Source organism: Pongo pygmaeus, chromosome 11 (assembly GCF_028885625.2).
Source record: "Pongo pygmaeus isolate AG05252 chromosome 11, NHGRI_mPonPyg2-v2.0_pri, whole genome shotgun sequence".
Taxonomy (NCBI): domain Eukaryota; kingdom Metazoa; phylum Chordata; class Mammalia; order Primates; family Hominidae; genus Pongo; species Pongo pygmaeus.
Window position 1 is genome coordinate 97,634,496 of NC_072384.2, and position 18,787 is coordinate 97,653,282.

At 41.3% G+C, this 18,787-nt stretch overlaps 1 protein-coding gene across 2 annotated transcripts in view; it reads right to left on the bottom strand.

Moving 5' to 3' along the window:
* RFTN2 (raftlin family member 2) overlaps positions 1–18,787 on the bottom strand; it is a 97,569-nt gene that overhangs the window by 37,791 nt on the left and 40,991 nt on the right. For both annotated transcript variants that reach the window (XM_054478382.2, XM_054478379.2), the window contains 2 exons: positions 9,148–9,269; positions 7,273–7,376 (listed from right to left, as the gene is read on the bottom strand). In XM_054478382.2, the coding sequence (XP_054334357.1) occupies positions 7,273–7,376; positions 9,148–9,269 (226 nt within the window). The remainder of the gene's footprint in view (positions 1–7,272; positions 7,377–9,147; positions 9,270–18,787) is intronic.

Genomic DNA, 18,787 nt, shown 5'->3' on the forward strand with positions numbered 1-18,787 from the left:
CAGACTTTTTTTTTTTTTTTTTTTTTTATACTTTAAGTTCTGGGGTACATGTGCACAACGTGCAGGTTTGTTACATAGGTATATGTGTGCCATGTTGGTTTGCTGCACCCATCAAATCATCATTTACATTAGGCATTTCTCCTAATGCTATCCCTCCCCCAGCTCCCCACCCCACAACAGACCCCAGTGTGTGATGTTCCCCTCCCTGTGTCCATGTGTTCTCATTGTTCAACTCCCACTTATGAGTGAGAACATGCGGTGTTTGGTTTTCTCTTCTTGTGTTACTTTACTGAGAATGATGGTTTCCAGTTTCATCCATGTCCCTGCAAAGGACATGAACTCATCCTTTTTTTAATGGCTGCATAGCATTCCATGGTGTTTATGTGTCACATCTTCTTTATCCAGTCTATCATTGATGGGCATTTGGGTTGGTACCAAGACTTTGCTATTGTGAACAGTGCTGCAATAAACATATGTGTGCATGTGTCTTTATGGTAGTATGATTTAGAATCCTTTGGGTATATACCCAGTAACGGGATCACTGGGTCAAATGGTATTTCTAATTCTAGATCCCTGAGGAATCGCCACACTGTCTTCCACATAATTGAACTAATTTACACTCCCACCAACAGTGTAAAAGCGTCCCTATTTCTCCACATCTTCTCCAGCATCTGTTGTTTCCTGACTTTTTAATGATCGCCATTCTAACTGGCATGAGATGGTATCTCATTGTGCTTTTGATTTGCATTTCTATAATGACCAGTGACGATGAGTATTTTTTCGTAAGTTTGTTGGCTGCGTAAATGTCTTCTTTTGAGAAGTGTCTGTTCATATCCTTCACCCATTTTTTGATGGGGTTGTTTGTTTTTTCCTTGTAAATTTGTTTAAGTTCTTTGTAGATTCTGGATATTAGCCCTTTGTCAGATGGATAGATTGCAAAAATTTTCTCCTAATCTGTAGGTTGCCTGTTCACTCTGCTGATAGTTTCTTTTGCTGTGCAGAAGCTCTTTAGTTTAATTAGATCCTATTTGTCTATTTTGGCTTTTGGTGTTTTAGTCATGAAGTCTTTGCCCATGCCTATGTCCTGAATGGTATTGCCTAGGTTTTCTTCTAGGGTTTTTATGGTTTTAGGTCTTACATTTAAGTGTTTAATCCATCTTGAGTTAATTTTTGTATAAGATGTAGGGAAGGGATCCAGTTTCAGCTTTCTGCATATGGCTAGCCAGTTTTCCCAGCATCATTTATTAAATAGGGAATCCTTTCCCCATTGCTTGTTTTTGTCAGGTTTGTCAAATATCAGATGGTTGTAGATGTGTGGTGTTATTTCTAAGGCCTCTGTTCTGTTCCATTGGTCTATATATCTGTTTTGGTACCAGTACCATGCTGTTTTGGTTACTGTAGCCTTGTAGTATAGTTTGAAGTCAGGTAGCGTGATGCCTCAGCTTTGTTCTTTTGGCTTAGGATTGTCTTGGCAATGCGGGCTCTTTTTTGGTTCCATGTGAACTTTAAAGTAGTTTTTTCCAATTCTGTGAAGAAAGTCATTGGTAGCTTGATGGGGATGGCATTGAATCTATAAATTACTTGGGCAGTATGGCCGTTTTCACGATATTGATTCTTCCTATCCATGAGCATGGAATATTCTTCCATTTGTTTGTGTCCTCTTTTATTTCCTTGAGCAGTGATTTGTAGATCTCCTTGAAGAGGTCCTTCACATCCCTTGCAAGTTGGATTCCTAGGTATTTGATTCTCTTTGTAGCAATTGTGAATGGGAGTTCACTCACGATTTGGCTCTCTGTCTGTTATTGGTGTATAGGAATGCTTGTGATTTTTGCACATTGATTTTTTTATCCTGAGACTTTGCTGAAGTTGCTTATCAGCTTAAGGAGATTTTGGGCTGAGACGATGGGGTTTTCTAAAAATGCAATCATGTCTTCTGCAAACAGAGACAATTTGACCTCCTCATTTCCTAACTGAATACCCTTTATTTCTTTCTCTTGCCTGATTGCCCTGGCCAGAACTTCCAATACTATGTTGAATAGGAGTGGTGAGAGAGGGCATCCTTGTCTTGTGCTAGTTTTCAAAGGGAATGCTTCCAGTTTTTGCCCATTCAGTGTGATATTGGCTGTGGGTTTGTCACAAATAGCTCTTATTATTTTGAGATATGTTCCATCAATACCTAGTTTATTGAGAGGTTTTAGCATGAAGGGCTGTTGAATGTTGTCAAAGGCCTTTTCTACATCTATTGAGATAATCATGTGGTTTTTGTCATTGGTTCTGTTTATGTGATGGATTATATTTATTGATTTGTGTATGTTGAACCAGACTTGCATCCCAGGGATGAAGCTGACTTGATTGTGGTGGATAAGCTTTTTGATGTGCTGCTGGATTCGGTTTGCCACTATTTTATTGATGATCTTCATTGTTCATCAGGGATATTGGCCTAAAATATTCTTTTTTTGTTGTGTCTCTGCCAGGTTTTGGTATCAGGATGATGCTGGCCTCAAAAATGAGTTATGGGGGAATCCCTCTTTTTCTATTGATTGAGATAATTTCAGAAGGAATTGTACCAGCTCTTCTTTGTACCTCTGGTAGAATTTGGCTGTGAATCCGTCTGGTCCTGGACTTTTTTTGGTTGGTACGCTAGTAATTATTGCCTCAATTTCAGAACCTGTTATTGGTCTATTCAGAGATTCAACTTCTTCCTGGTTTAGTCTTGGGAGGGTATATGTGTTGAGGAATTTATCCATTTCTTCTAGATTTTCTAGTTTATTTGCATAGAGGCGTTTATAGTATTCTCTGATGGTAGTTTGTATTTCTGTGGGATCGGTAGTGATATCCCCTTTATCATTTTTATTGAGTCTATTTGATTCTTCTCTCTTTTCTTCTTTATTAGTCTGGCTAGCGGTCTATGTATTTTGTCGGTCTTTTCAAAAAACCAGCTTCTGGATTCATTGATTTTTTGAAGGGTTTTTTGTGTCTCTATCTCCTTCATTTCTGCTCTGATCTTAGTTATTTCCTGTCTTCTGCTAGCTTTTGAGAATGTGTTTGCTCTTGCTTCTTTATAGTTCTTTTAATTGTGATGTTAGAGTGCCGATTTTAGATCATTCCTGCTTTCTCTTGTGGGCATTTAGTGCTATAAATTTCCCTCTACACATTGCTTTAAATGTGTCCCATATATTCTGGTATGTTGTGTCTTTGTTCTCATTGGTTTCAAAGAACATCTTTATTTCTGCCTTCATTTTGTTATTTACCCAACAGTCAATAAGGAGCAGGGTGTTCAGTTTCCATGCAGTTGTGTGGTTTTGAGTGAGTTTCTTAATCTTGAGTTCTAATTTGATTGCACTGTGGTCTGAGAGACAGTTTGTTGTGATTTCTGTTCTTTTACATTTGCTGAGAAGTGTTTTACTTCCAATTATGTGGTCAATTTTAGAATAAGTGTGATGTGGTGCTGAGAAGAATATATATTCTGTAGATTTGGGGTGGAGAGTTCTGTAGATGTCTATTAGGTTCACTTGAGGATCAGGTTTTTTAATGTTGTTGGTATAGTACAACTTGATTCAGCTGGACCAAAAGTCCCCTGCCTTTAAATTCTGCCTTCTAGATATAAATGAGTGCATGTCTTTCTTCTATCCTGTGTTCTAAAGTTCTCTCTCTCTCTCTTGCCCCCTCCCTTATCCTTCTCGCTTTCTCTCTCTCAATGTAAGGTTAGAATTCAGTGTTTCTGAAAGTGCATAAAAATTGCTTTGAGATTCCTGTAGAATGCACATTCCTGCCCACACTCGAGAATTGGAGAGGGGAGCCATGCTGCTGTTTTGAGGTAGCCAAACAGAGGGAATTTTGGCTCCTACTTCTCCTTTATTTTGGTTGTTTAACAATATTAACTGCTAGCTCAGCTAGTTTGGTCCTCCACCAAATTTGCTCTGAAGAGTTTAATGTCAACTTTCACCTTGAACTCTTGAAAGAAAAAGGATTGAGCCCATTGGTATTATTAATAGTGATAACAATTAAGAAGGGATTCTGGCATGTTTTCAGGACCAACAACAATAACTCTGGAATAATGTGGTGATATAAGATTACAGCATCATGACGTTTCCGTAGTAATGCAGCTTTAAACCCTAGTGATGTGATATTGCCTAGGGTAATTGAAGCAACAACTTTAACCTAGGGACATACTGTATCTATGTAATCCAATAATAGGATATATTTGAGTGAGGGAAAAACAGCTTATATATAGGCCATTCAAGTATGGCTTAGGTGATAGAAGAGTAGGGAAAATGTTGAAATTACTTAAGACTCTGTTATTGCATATAAGACAAACACATGTAAGGAAGAATGTTTTCACTGACAGTAGTTTTAAGTTATGTTTTCGACATGTGGGCCGCAAAAAGAAGATGATGATAGGCATTTGTTTTTCTGGGTGTGAGAATATGTGTAAGCAGATATCTTAATAATGTCATTATGTATTTCTGTTGCTTTTATTATCTTGTCATCTTCAGTGCTGATTTTGTATATAGTGAACTACAGTATTTACATTTTCTGAAACATCCTGATTCAGGACAGGCCAAGCTATCATCCCTGAACATTGGTTTCAGCTTGTCAGAAATTTTGGCTCTGCTAAGGATTAAGTCCCAAAACATTAGCCCTAATTCATTACCTTAATATGCCCAGGCCCTGTACAGGTACTTTGCATGTATTATCTTAGTCATAGTGATAATCCACTAAAGTTGATATTATTGTCCCATTTTTCAGATAAGGAAATTTATCTTAAAAAGTTTAGATGACTTGCCCAAATCATACAGCTAAACAATGATGAAGCTATAATTAAAACAAGATCTGCTTAGCTCCAAAGCCTGGGCGGCTCGTAACCATTCCTCTAGTTTCAGAGACTAAAAACTTCGGGCTCTATCCTCTACTTTGACCAAGGTCAACTGTATATAACACTTTTCTTTATTTGTAAAGATGACATCATTGACCATGATTACTATCATTGTGTGTACTGAAGCAGCTAAGAACAGCACGTGACTTGTCACAGGGACAGTATATTTGCATAAGAATAAAAAGGCAGAGGATAAACAAGTTTTACCAACAATCCTTGTTACCAAATGACCTTCATCCTATGTTTCATGTGTTGCAGGCACTTGGCAGGACTCAGATTACAAAATGGAAAGGAACAAAATAAACACCAATATTGCACAATGCTCTTTGGCATACAAAAGAAGAGTAGACATTGTGTTTTGTAGTGAGCCTTGTTGCATAATGGCAATTACTGTTAAAATTATGTTTTTCTGCTATCTTCTATACAGAGTTAGTAGCATCTTCCTAAATGGAAATCTGCTAAACAGTGATGATGCTGCCCTCTAATCTCTTTAGTATTTGATGATCCCATCCAACTTTGACAGTTTAAAATGTCTCTTCTTTTTAATATTCCTATGAACCTATAGACTAAGACACCTCATCTAGCCCTTGATTAGTTACTGTATTATATTACACAATACATAAGCTTGATCTGCCCTGACCAGAATCCCTTGTTTTGTATGTATGAAACGTAAGCTTAACCAGCTCACAAGATCCTTCAGGGCCAGAAACCATGTACAGCTTCCACATATTTTTATTTTCCACATATTTATTGATTGATTGACTTTTCGCCTTTTAAATTTGATTTTTCAAATTTAAAATTCAGAATGGTTTGGCAAAGATAAGAGAAGAAGCATCTGAATGCTGAGAAGAGTTTGGCTGGAGATGGTTGGAGAGGAGATCGGCTGCTGGACGGTCAAACTCTGGAAGATGATCATCTTCCCACTGCATCCCACCTCCACCCTCAATAAAACCTGCACAATCACCATCCTCAATTCCCTGTGCAACTTGGTTCTTCCTGGACGCTGGACAAGGACCTAGGTACTGAGAGGACACTGAGCTGGTTAACACTTAAGCCTTCTGCAGATGGCAAAACTAAAAGAGCACTGTAACACATGCCTACTTGGGCTTTGGGAGTCGCAGGCACCCACCCCTAGACGCTACCATGGGGCCGGAGCCCCAGAGCACTCACCCCAGCTCCTGCACCTGCCCATCTGTTTGCTTCCCCTCCTGTAAGTGGTTTGAGCATGCACAGGGTGAACAGACAAGCCACACCACTGTCACACGTCCTGCAAGGTTGAGGGCGGGGGTGTCATGGTATTCTCCCGTTTCATGAAGACTGAATCTTGAGAATTACTACTGTTCTGCTATTTGACAGGTATGTCACAGAGTACAAAAGGCTGGGAAATCATGCTTCAAGGAGTCATCACTCAATTTGAGAACAGTTACTACAGAGCTCTGGGAAGAAAAGTAGATTAATTGCTTTGCTTACTTCAAACATTCCTTTTTTGTTCTTTAAACTTGAGTATGTTTACTTTATATCCACCTTAATTCCTTTCCCTACCTGAAGAAGGTGTGGCTTTTCAGATAAAGCCATGCCAATCAAAAGTTTTTAAATGTTGTGGGATACTGGGATACTGGACAGGGCTAAGTTGCTAAACCGGGAAGGCCAGAAAAGGTGAGTGAAGGGGGTTAGACTAAGGAAGGGGAAGTTGCCTTCCTTAGTCACACCTGCCAATCACTCAGAATGTTGAACCGTAATTGACTCTGCTGAAAGGGAAGGCCTAGTTGGTATTGTGCTGTCCTCTGCAGGTAGTCACCTGCCCAGGCAGGACAGCCTTGGCAGTCAGTCATTTCCTGGATGCCAAAGCGGGCAGAGGACACATCTCTGGGTCCAAGGAATAGCAAAGCATTTTACGTAATGACTTACTTGGTCTCTGTTTCCCTCTCTCAAAAAGTAAGATTCAATTTTTCCTTTCCAAGAACGTTAGTAAAAGGAGAAAAGGAAAAGGAAAGTTAGTACTTACAAAATATTGGCATTTGGTTCTAATGTAGGTATTTATTTTAATGGAAACAGCTACCAAGTCCATGTGCCAAGGGGAACTAACTCACCACACTGGAGGGAAGGTGGCAGAAGCGCTCCTCCATCCTGCTCACTCCGGAACCCTACTGTGTCCTGAACCTGGCTGTGGGCTGGGGTGAGAACAGTTTTCGATATGTGCTGCAGAGCCTAACAGCTTATACATCTGTAATGCCAAGGACTAGATTTACTAAACTCTAAGTTCCATAAAATCAAATTAGAAGCTCAGTGTAATGTTTTTTGTAGGCATTAAACAAATATTTGTTGAACTGAACTATCTAACAAATGAAGTTATATATTAGAATTAAATGATAGTATGTAAGGATGCTTTGCCTTACCTGTCATGTCTTAATACAGGTGTGGGCAACACGCTTGTCAGAAGCCATCCGAATTCAGCCAGAGTGTGCAGCAGAGGGCCATAATCTGTTTTGATTTCACATCCCTGCATGAATAAGTATAAGAGCTCATAGTCTAATGGCAAAGACAACCAACTACACATTTACAACAAAGGGTGATGCATGTTAGGATGAGGGGAGTTCACTTTCATCCGCTGCAGCCTTCCTGAGCTTCATGTTCTGCTCTGCTTCCTTCTGAGAATTGAACCAAGTTAGAAACACTGGTAATGGAGAGAGGTTTCCACCCCGTTGTCCGAAGTTTGGGCCTTCCTTTGGTCTTGTTAGGGCAGTGGTTCTCGAAATTTAATATATGGGGTTGGGGAGCTGGGAATCTGCATTTTATTTCATTTTATTTTAAGAGAGGGTCTCATTCCTACATCCAGGCTAGGGTGCAGTGGCACAATCATAACTCACTTTAGCCTCAATCTCCTGGGCTCAAACTATCCTCCTGCCTCTGCCGCCTGAGTAACTGGGACTACAGGTGCATGACACTATGCCTGGTTAATTTTAAAATTTTTTGTAGAGATGGGGTCTCACTATGTTGCCCAGGCTGGTCTTAAACTCCCGGGCTCAAGTTATCCTCCCATTTCACCTTCCTAAAGTGCTGGGGTTACAGACGTGAGCCACTGTGCCAGGCAGAGTCTGCATTTTAACACGAGTTCCTTAGCGGATTTGGATCCAAGAAGTTTCTAGAACACATTTTCAGAAACACTGGTCTAGGGACCAGGAAGTGAGGACAAGAGTGGAGAGTGAAGATAGTGGTATTGAAGATGAGAGGCGCTTGGGTGTGGGGAGTCTTTTCATTGCTTTTTTCTTAATTTGGAATTGAGTTTTGCTAGGAGCTTTACCTCTTCCCCCAAATCCTTTTTCCCCACTCAATGGGTTTTCTAGTTTCTTTGAAAATGGGCTATGTCTCTTTAACGTGTGTAAGGTCAGAAAGGTAAAAGTATCCCTGAAACAGCCTGTCAGGGAGGGCCTCATACACAAAACAGAATATACCTGAATTCAGTGTGTACACCTCAAAGACAGTCCATTCAGTGACATCTGAATTCAGGGTGCACAACATCAGCAGCAATGCCATCTCTGTTTGTGAAGGACAATGCTGTGTGTGCATATTTGGCCTGGCGAGAGAAGAACATCTTTTGGATATTTTTGCCTTTAAAAGTCATTCATAAGGTTAAAAAAACCTCAGTCACATTGGTTGACTGGAGATAAAACACTAGTTGAGTGACCGAATTTTTTTCTTTCAATCGATTGTCACAGAATGCTGTAAAGAGAAGCTCAGTGCCAGGAGATGTTTTTTTGGCTTAAAATTTTTGGGAACTTACGGCTACTTATGCATAGTTAATTATTTCTCTATCTTGCAAAAACATTTAACATTGGATAAAGCAGATTACCTTTTCACAAATCTGAGAGAAGTTTGTTCATGCATTTGTGATGAGATTCTAAATGCTAAACAAATATGTGTTTAAGGATACTGCATGTGCCAGGCACTGAAGATTTTTAACATGTAAAATAAAATATATATAGCCTGGGCAACATGGCAAGACCCTGTCTCTACAAAAAATACAAAAAAATTAGCTGAGTATGGTGGTGCATGCCTGTAGTCCCAGCTACCTGGGAGGCTGAGGTTGGAGAATCACCTGAGCCAGGGGAAGTCAAGGCTGCAGTGAGCTGTGATGGTGCCACTGCACTCCAGCCTGGGTAAGAGAGTAAGGCCCTGACTCAAAAAAAAAAAAAAAAAAAACCCAAATCAAATATATTATATATATTATATTTATATATGTAAAGCTAAATTGTCAGAAAACTGCAGCTCACCTCAATAACAGTCCATTGTTCTACTACGATGGCATCATTTCCTTTCCTACTAGAACCTGGAACTCCAGAACCTTCTTCTTCATAGATAAAAAATCCTTCCAAAGATTTAGGCAAATGTTCCCCTGTGAGGAAGAGGATACAATTAAGAAGGGTTGTAAATACTAAGTAGCTTGTAAAACCATCTAAATCCTTAAATAACTCATATAGGAAACTGAAGGAAAAACATTTCAATTAAAAAACATTTGTTTTGGCTGAATCAATAATATCCTCCTCCTCTTGGAAAGTTTTTCTTTCTCCGCAAAGATTAACACTTTTTTTTTTTTTTTTTTTTACTTCACTGAATTAAAATCCAACTATACACATAAAAACTACAATAGCAAAAACAAGATAAAATAGTGTGGCATAGTGAGAAGTGAGTGGAAAATCAATCTAAAAGGCATCTGGATGTGATCTTCATTTTGAAATCAAAATTTGGTTTTGGATGTATACGTTGTATGCATGTTAATTATAACCATTAAGAGAAATAGCATAAAAATGTTAATATTTGAAATTAAAGGCATAATATCAAAATTAATGCTAGGTAAGATTACTTCAAAAGAGCTAAACACAGAACAATTCTTTACCTCAATGATGGGTTAAAAAAAAAAAAAGAAAAACAGGGACAGGAAGACCCTAAACAGAAATCATTGTCAAAAGAATTCCTGCTGGGAAGGAAGTTTTAAGGGAGGGCCTCTCTGACTTTTTCTTGAATAGTTGACAATAACCAGCTGGCCTACACAAACTGATTTTATGGAAGTTCTTTTGTCTCCTATTTTGCTATAGGAGACATTTTTCCCATGGTCATGTGCTGGTTAAACATTTCGGTTTTTGTGCAGCACAATGTCACATTAAAGTTTCCGTGGTTGACAGCTCTCTAAATTCTAAAGGCCTGCAAAATTTTCAAAGGATCTTTTAAGCTTAACGATAAAAAAGACAAAAGTAATTTTAATGTAATTTTCTGTTTTAATTTTCATTATCAGGCTATAAATTTTAAGAGATAAATCATTATTATTTTTTTTTTGACATCATTCGTGGTTAGGGCAGAACACCATGAAGAATTTGCATTGTTCAGAGTGGTTCCCAAGAACCCAGTAGGCTGGGCACAGTGGCTCACGCCTGTAATCCCAACACTTTGGGAGGCCGAGGCAGGCAGATCACCTGAGGTCGGGAGTTCGAGACCAGCCTGACCAACATGGAAAAAACCCATATGTACTAAAAATACAAAATTAGCTGGGCATGGTGGTGCATGCCTGTAATCCTGGCTACTCGGGAGGCAGAGCCAGGAGAATCGCTTGAACCCGGGAGGGGGAGATTGCGGTGAGCTGAGATCATGCCATTGCACTTCAGCCTGGGTGACAGAGCAAGACTCCATCTCAAAAGCGAAACAAAACAAAACCAAACAGAAAAATGAAAAACAAACAAAAACCCAGTAAAGTTTAGTTTCCTAGTTCAAATTGGTTTTCTAATTACAGTATCTATTTCATTTCCTTTAAATGTACTTATTTACTGTCACATCGAAGTGACCAGTGGAATCAAATTTGTTTCTGATTGAAAGTTTAGGGCATCACTAGATCATTTTTACAATTGTACGTGCCCCAATTTCCCTTTCAGAGGTATGTGTTTTAAAATTAGTTGTATCCTGTGATAATTACATAGTTAATTATAATCTCCTTCTTTCTTACTTTGGAATTATATAATGTGAAAACTCCGGGCTTTGTGGCTCCAGGTGTGTTTTCTTGCTCTCAATATTGGGAGGCGCTAGCACAGTCCCATCTTGCTTTATTGTGCTTTGCTTTACTGTGTTTTGCAGATACCGCTTTTTTTTTTTTTTTTTTTTTTCCAAATTGAAGGTTTGTGGCAATCCTGCATTGAGCAAGTCTATTAGTACCATTTTTCCAAAGGTGTGTACTCACTTCATGTGTTGGTGTCACATTTTAGTAATTGTTGCAATATTTCAACCTTTTTCATTATTATTCTATCTGTTATTGTGGTCTGTGATCAATGATCTTTGATGTTACTATTGTAATTGTTTTGGGCCACCGGGAACCATGCCCATATAAAATGGTGAATTTAACTGATAAACGTTGTGGGGGTTCTGACTGCTCCACTGACTGGCCCTTCCCTCATCTCTCTCCTTCTCCTCGAGCCCCCCATTCCCTGAAATTAGGCCAATTAATAACCCTGAAATAGCCTCTAAGTGTTCAAGTGAAAAGAAGAGTCACAATTTTCTCATTTTAAATTGAAAGCTGGGAATGATTATTAAGCTTAGTGAGGAAGACATGTCAAAGCTGAGACAGGCGGTAAACTAGGCCTCTTGTGTCAGTTAGCCAAGTTGTGAATGTAAGGGAAAAGTTCTTGAAGGAAAATAAAAGTGAATGAATGATAAGAAAGCAAAACAGACTTCTTGATGATGGAGACAGTTTTAGCGGTCTGGATAGAAGAACAAACCAGCCACAAGCAGTCCCTTAAGCCGAAGCCTAATCCAGAGCAAGATCCTAACTCTCTTCCATTCTATGAAGGCTGAGAGAGGTGAGGAAGTTGTGGAAGAAAAGTTGGAAGCCAACAGAGGTTGGTTCATGAAGTTTAAGGAAAGAAGCTGTCTCTATAACATAAAATTGCAAGGTGAAGGAGCAAGTGCTGATGTAGAAGCTGCAGCAAGTTATCTAGAAGATCCAGCTAAGAGAATAGATAAAGGTGGCTACACAAAAGTACAGATTTTTATTTATTATTTATTTATTTATTTTGAGACAGGGTCTCACTCTTTCACTCAGGCTGGGGTGTGGTGGCGTGATCTCGGCTAACTGCAACCTCTACCTCCCCAGGCTCAAGCAATTCTCCTGCCTCCGCCTTCCAAGTAGCTGAGATTACAGGCACACACCACCACACCCAGCTAATTTTTGTATTTTTAGTGGAGATGGGGTTTCACCATGTTAGCCAGGCTGGTCTCAAACTCCTGACCTCAAATGATCCACCCGCCTTAGCCTCCCAAAGTGTTGGGATTACAGGCATGATCCACCGCGCCTGGCCTAAAACTACAGATTTTCAATGTCAGTAAAACAACCTTATAGTGGAAGATGTCATCCAGGACTTTCATTGCTAGAGAGGGGAAGTCAATGCCTGGCTTCAAAGCTTCATAGGACAGGCTGACTCTCTTATTAGGGACTAATGCAGCTGGTGACTTTAAGTTGAAGCCAATGCTCATTTACTATTCTAAAAATCCTAGGACCCTTAAGAATTATGCTAAATCTACTCTGCCTGTGATCTAGACATGGAAAACAAAGGCTGGATGACAGCACATCTGTTTATAGCATGGTTTACTGAATATTTTAAGCCCACTATTCAGACCTACTGCTCAGAAAAAAAGATGCCTTTCAAAATATTATGCTTATTGACAATGTACTTGGTCACCTAAGAGCTCTGATGAAGATATACGAGAAGATTAATGTTTTCATGCCTGCTAATACAACATCCATTCTGTAGCCCATGGATCAAGGAGCCATTTTGACTTTCAAGTCATATATTTAAGAAATACATTTTGTAAGGCTATAGCTGCCATAGATAGTGATTCCTCTGATGGATCTGGGCAAAATAAATTAAAACCTTCTGGAAAGGATTCACTATTCTAGATGCCATTAAGAACATTTATGATTCATGGGAGGAGACCAAAATATCAACATGAACAGGAGTTTGAAAGAGGTTGACTCCAATTTTCATGGATGACTTTGAGGGACTCAAGACTCCAGTGGAGAAAGTAATGGCAGATGTGGTGAAAATAGTGAGAGAGCCAGAATTAGAAATGGAGCCTAAAGATGAGACTAAATTGCTGCAATCTCGTAGTAAAACCTGAATGGATGAGTTGCTTCTTATGGATGAGCAAAGAAAGTGGTTTCTTTCTTTTTTTGTTGTTGTTTTTTTGAGATGGAGTCTCACTCTGTTTCCCAGGCTGGAGTGCAGTGGCAGGATCTCAGCTCACTGCAACCTCCACTTCCCAGGTTCAAGTGATTCTTTTGCTTCAGCCTCTTGAGTAGCTGAGACCGCAGGCATGCACCACCATGCCAGGCTAATTTTTGCATTTTTATTTATTATTTATTTATTTATTTTTGAGACAGAGTTTTGCTTTTGTTGCTCAGGCTGGAATGCAATGGCATGATCTTGGCTCACTGCAACCTCTGCCTCCCGGGTTCAAGCAATTCTCCTGCCTCAGCCTCCTGAGTAGCTGAAATTACAGGCGTGTCACTACGTCTGGCTAATTTTGTATTTTTAGTAGAGACATGGTTTCACCATGTTGGTCAGGCTGGTCTCGAACTACTGACCTCAAGTGATCCACCTCCCTTGGTCTCCCAAAGTGCTGGGATTACAGGTCTGAGCCACCATGGCTGGCAAATTTTTGTGTTTTTAGTAGAGATAGGGTTTCACCATGTTGGCCAGGGTGGTCTCGAACTCCTGACCTCAAGTGATCCTCCTGCCTCAGCCTCCCAAAGTGCTGGGATTACAGGTGTGAGCTACAGTGCCCAGTCTAGAAAGTAGTTTCTTAAAATGGAATCTACTCCTGGTGAAGATGCTGTGAACATTGTTGAAATGACAATGAAGGATTTAGAATATTACATAAACTTAGGTGATAAAGCAGTTGGAGGGTTTGAGAGGATTGACTCCCATTTTGAAAGAAGTTCTACTGTGGTTAAAATGCCGTCAAACAGCATCATATGCTAGAGAGAAATCTTTCGTGAAAGAAAGAGCTGGCCGGGCACGGTGACTCACGCCTGTAATCCCAGCACTTTGGGAGGCCGAGGTGGGCAGATCACAAGGTCAGGAGATCGAGACTATCCTGGCTAACACGGTGAAACCCGTCTCTACTAAAAATACAAAAAATTAGCCGGACGTGGTGGTGTGCGCCTGTAGTCCCAGCTACTCGGGAGACTGAGGCAGGAGAATGGCGTGAACCCGGGAGGTGGAGCTTGCAATGAGCCAAGATCTCGCCACCATACTCCAGCCTGGGCGACAGAGCGAGACTCTGTCTCAAAAAAAAAAAAAAAGAAAAAAAGAAAAAAAAGAAAGAGCCAATTGATGCAGCAAATTTCATTGTATTATTTTAAGAAATTGCCACAGCTGGCCAGGCGCAGTAGCTCATGCTGTAATCCCAGCACTTTGGGAGGCTGAGGCAGGTGGATCACTTGAGCTCAGGAGTTCAAGACCAGCCTGGGCAACATAGTGAGACCCTGTCTCTAAAAAAATAGCCAGTGTGGTGGTGCACACCTTGGTCCCAGCTACCCAAGAGGCCAAGATGGGAAGATTGCTTGAACCTGGGAGGCGGAGGTTGCAGTGAGCTGAGATCACATCACTGTTCTCCAGCCTGGGCGACAGGGCAAGACTCTATCCCCAAAGAGAAAAAAATTAAATTAGAAATTGCTACAGCCACCCCCCAACCTTCAGCAACCACCACCCTGATCAGTCAGCCGCCATCAACACAGAGGCAAGACCCTCTACCATCAGGCTGGTCTCAAACTCCAGGCCCCCAGGGATTCTCCCACCTTGGCCTCCCAAAGTACTGGGACTACAGGCATGAGCCACTGTGCTGGCCCATTCTTTTCAAATATATTCATCTTACGTAAAAGCTACTCAATCTTAAAGTAATATTGACACTCCAGGAAGAGTTATATTCTGCACACTTGTGAACTTGTGTACTCCTTGGCACAAGGCTGCATATCCTGAGGGTACTCGAACCCTGGTTTGAAAAGCACACTTTTGAAGGGCTCCCAGGGAATGGTTTACTTTTCTGGACATGTCTTGTCTTTTAGCTGGATACGATATTGACATTCCTGTAAAGGTGCAGAGAGGTAATACTCCATTTTAGTATTTTTGGTTCCCCTGTCATTTTTGGTATTCAACTGCCCAGAGGTGGGCCCAGGAGCATCTTTGAAGTAGAGGGAAGGCACATATGGTAACTCTAAAAAGAATCTTAGCCTATCCACTTCTTTCCATCTCCACCATCATCTCTCTAGGGACCACTGCAACAGCCTCTTAACAGCCTCCCCACCACACTTCCACTCTTGCCCTCTGTGATCCATTTCTCATAATGAGGGCAAAAAAATTCCTCTCCTCTCCTTTTCTCTTCTCTCCTCTCCTCCCCTCCCCTCCCCTCTCCTCCCCTCCCCTCCCCTACTCTCCCCTCCCTTCTCTTTTCTCTCCTCTCTTTTCCTTTCCTTTCTTCTTTTTTTGAGATGGAGTCTCACTCTGTTGCCCAGGCTGGAGTGCAGTGCAGTGGTGTGATCTCGGCTCACTGCAACCTCCACCTCCCAAGTTCAAGAGATTCTCCTGCCTCAGCTTCCTGAGTAGCTGGAACTACAGGCGCCCACCATGCCTGGCTAATTTTTGCATTTCTAATAGAGACAGCATTTTGCCATGTTGGCCAGGCTGGTCTTGAACTCCTGACCTCAAGTGATCCACCTGCCTTGGCCTCCCAAAATGCTGGGATTACAAGCGTGAGCCACCGCACCTGGCTAGAAATTCTTTAAAAATTGCAAATGAGATCATGACTCCCTCTTTAAATCTAATGAATGAATTGGAATAAATATCTTGGTAAAAGCACACACTCCGTCTAGGTGGCTCCACCACTTCCTAGTTGTGTGAATACAGGCACTTTATGTAAAATCTCTGTGCTTCAGTTCCTTCATATGTAAAAGGAGAAGAAGCATGGCCTGGCACGATGGCTCACGCCTGGAATCCCAGCACTTTGGGAGGCCAAAGCTGGAGGATCACTTGAAGCCAGGAGTTTGAGACCAACCTGGGCAGCAAAGTCAGACCATCTCTCTACAAAAAATTTAAAAAATTAGCTGGGTGTGGTGGCATGCATAGAGTCCTGGTTACTCGGGAGGCTGAGGTGGGAGGATTGCCTCGGCCCAGGAATTCAAGGCTACAGTGAACTATGATTGTGCCCTTGCACTCCAGCCTGGGTGACAGTGAGACCCCATCTACAAATAAATAAATAAATAAATAAATAACGTAAAAAAAAAAAAAGGGAATAATCTTTTTTTTTTTTTTTTTTGAGACGGAGTCTTGCACTGTCGCCTGGGCTGGAGTGCAGTGGCGTGATCTTGGCTCACTGCAACCTCTGCCTCCTGGTTCAAGTGATTCTCTTGCCTCAGCCTCCTGAGTAGCTGGGACTATAGGCGCCCGCCACCACATCCAGCAAATTTTTTGTATTTTTAGTAGAGACGGGGTTTCACTACGTTGGCCAGGCTGGTCTCAAACTCCTGACCTCATGATCTGCCCACCCCAGCCTCCCAAAGTGCTGGGATTACAGGCGTGAGCCACCATGCCCAGCCATAATCATCTTTACCTCACAGGTTGCTGTGGGGACTAAATGAGTTAATGAATGCAAAATGCTTAGCACAACGCTGGTGTATAGCAAGTACAAAATAGATGTTAGCTGCTGTCGTTGCATTCTTCCTGTTTAGGACCCTGTAGGGACTGGCTGCTGCCTACCTCTTCCACTGTGTCCAGAGCCATACTGTTGCTTGCCTTGCTCCAGAAACACAGACCTTTTCCCAGTTCCTCTTTCCTGCCCTAAGGTCTTTGTACCTTTAGATGTGTTTCTCCAGCCTAGAATGGCCTACCTCTGGTTCTCACAGGTCTGCTCCTCTCTAGCTGCCCAGTCTCAGTGTGATTGCTGCCTTCTCAGAGGGGACCTCCCGACCACCTCTTTAAGCGGGTTCTTCCCTGGTGCTCTCACCATAATATACTCTATGGTCATGTCACACAATTTTCTTAGTTTTGAAATTAGATATATATGCTTTGACACTTTCACTGCCTGACTGCCTGATGCCACACGGCTAGCGCCTTGTGAGTAGGGAAGAATATTATAAACCCAGTGCTTGGCATGGGTCCTGGCATATATGAAATGAGTTTCAATGTTATAACTCCATCCTAACTCTTCACTGTGCTACCTCTCCTCCACTAGTGCCACACAAACATTTTTATAGGAGTGGAAAGATTGAAATGAATAACAAGTGAAATCTGAAAAGAATTCTTAAAAAATCAAAATGTAGCCTTAAGATGTGGTATCCTAAGGTGGGGAAAGACTGCTCTGGCGGTGGCGGGGCATTTGGAGGCTGGTGGGGCATTTGGAGGCTGGTGAAGTATAGGAACCTCGAGGGTAATTGTGTGTGTGTGTGTCCCAGGGTGTGTTTCACAGCAGAAAAGGCTGTTAGAGTGAGCATGGAGGGACACTGAGAAGGAATTTCACAGATCTTACAACTTTTACACTCTGACTGCTGAAGTAGAAAACTTTTTAAACATCTGTCCCCCGTCCCCGCCGTGTTTCTGGAGGGAGGTATTTTATTCAATGTGATTTGTGGGGTAATATATTTAAATTTCTGAGCGCTGTCTGGTTTTGTTCTTCCATTCCTCATGGTGGGCTAACTTCTGACAATATTTTGGAAGAGGATAGAAGCAAGACCAAACAAAATATGCATTGTCTGCCCCCACCACCCTCCCCATGTGCTTTAGATGTCAGGCATCAAACATACCAAAACAAAGCGACCAATTCAGCCCTGCTTCCTCTGATTGCTTCTCACAGTGACACAGATATTGGTCACAATTTCCCCTTGGCAACTTCCCTGTGTACTCCCAGGAAAGTCCCAAATGACATGCTCAGTTGCCAGACCCCACAGACCGACGTGGCTCATGAGGGGCTTGCCATAGCCTGCAATGTCAAATGTCTAATGAGACATTCCAGAGCTGCTGAGAGGGGAAGATTCTGCACCCCCCTCTCCGTGACCCCCTCCACCCCATAAGCTGCTGAGAGAGGGAGTCTCCCTGGGGCTCTGTAAATAGCTTCTGAAGCTTTAAGAACAAAAGCCACACAGAGCCTGGCTGGCAACTGCTGTGGCTAATTTTATTTTCATCAGGCAAGACCCAAGGCAGGGATGCCTGAGAGAGATTGCGAAAAGCATATGTTTTGTTTTTCTGTTCAGCAGTTAGTCACACACCAAAATTTGAAATGGCTTCAACTAAACTTTTTGGAGAGAAGAGAAACACGAGAGAAAGAGAAACAGAGAGAGAGAGAGAGAGAGAGACATTATGAAGCATAAACCAACCTCTAAATAGATGTTCCACACTAAAAGTACTGTAATTGCACATAACAAGTGGCAGGAAAGAAAACTAACACCAGAAAATGAACTCTGACTATAAGCTAGGCATTCTGGGAGTCACTTTACATTTATTATATCTTGTTACAGCATCACAACAATAAAAAGTAGGAGTATTTCTATTCCTCTTTAAGAAACTGAGACTCACTGAGCTCAACTAACTTCCCAAGATGACACAGCTAATAAGTAGAAGACATAAGATTTAAACCTTGGTCTGTCTGATTCTAAAGCCCATGTTCTTTCTATGAAACTTTGCTATTGCTATAAAAGACCAAGTGGATGGGACTGTAAACTAGTTCAACCATTGTGGAAGACAGTGTGGCAATTCCTCGAGAATCTAGAACTAGAAATACCATTTGACCCAGCCATCCCATCACTGGGTATATACCCAAAGGATTATAAATCATGCTGCTATAAAGACACATGCATACGTATGTTTATTGTGGCACTATTCA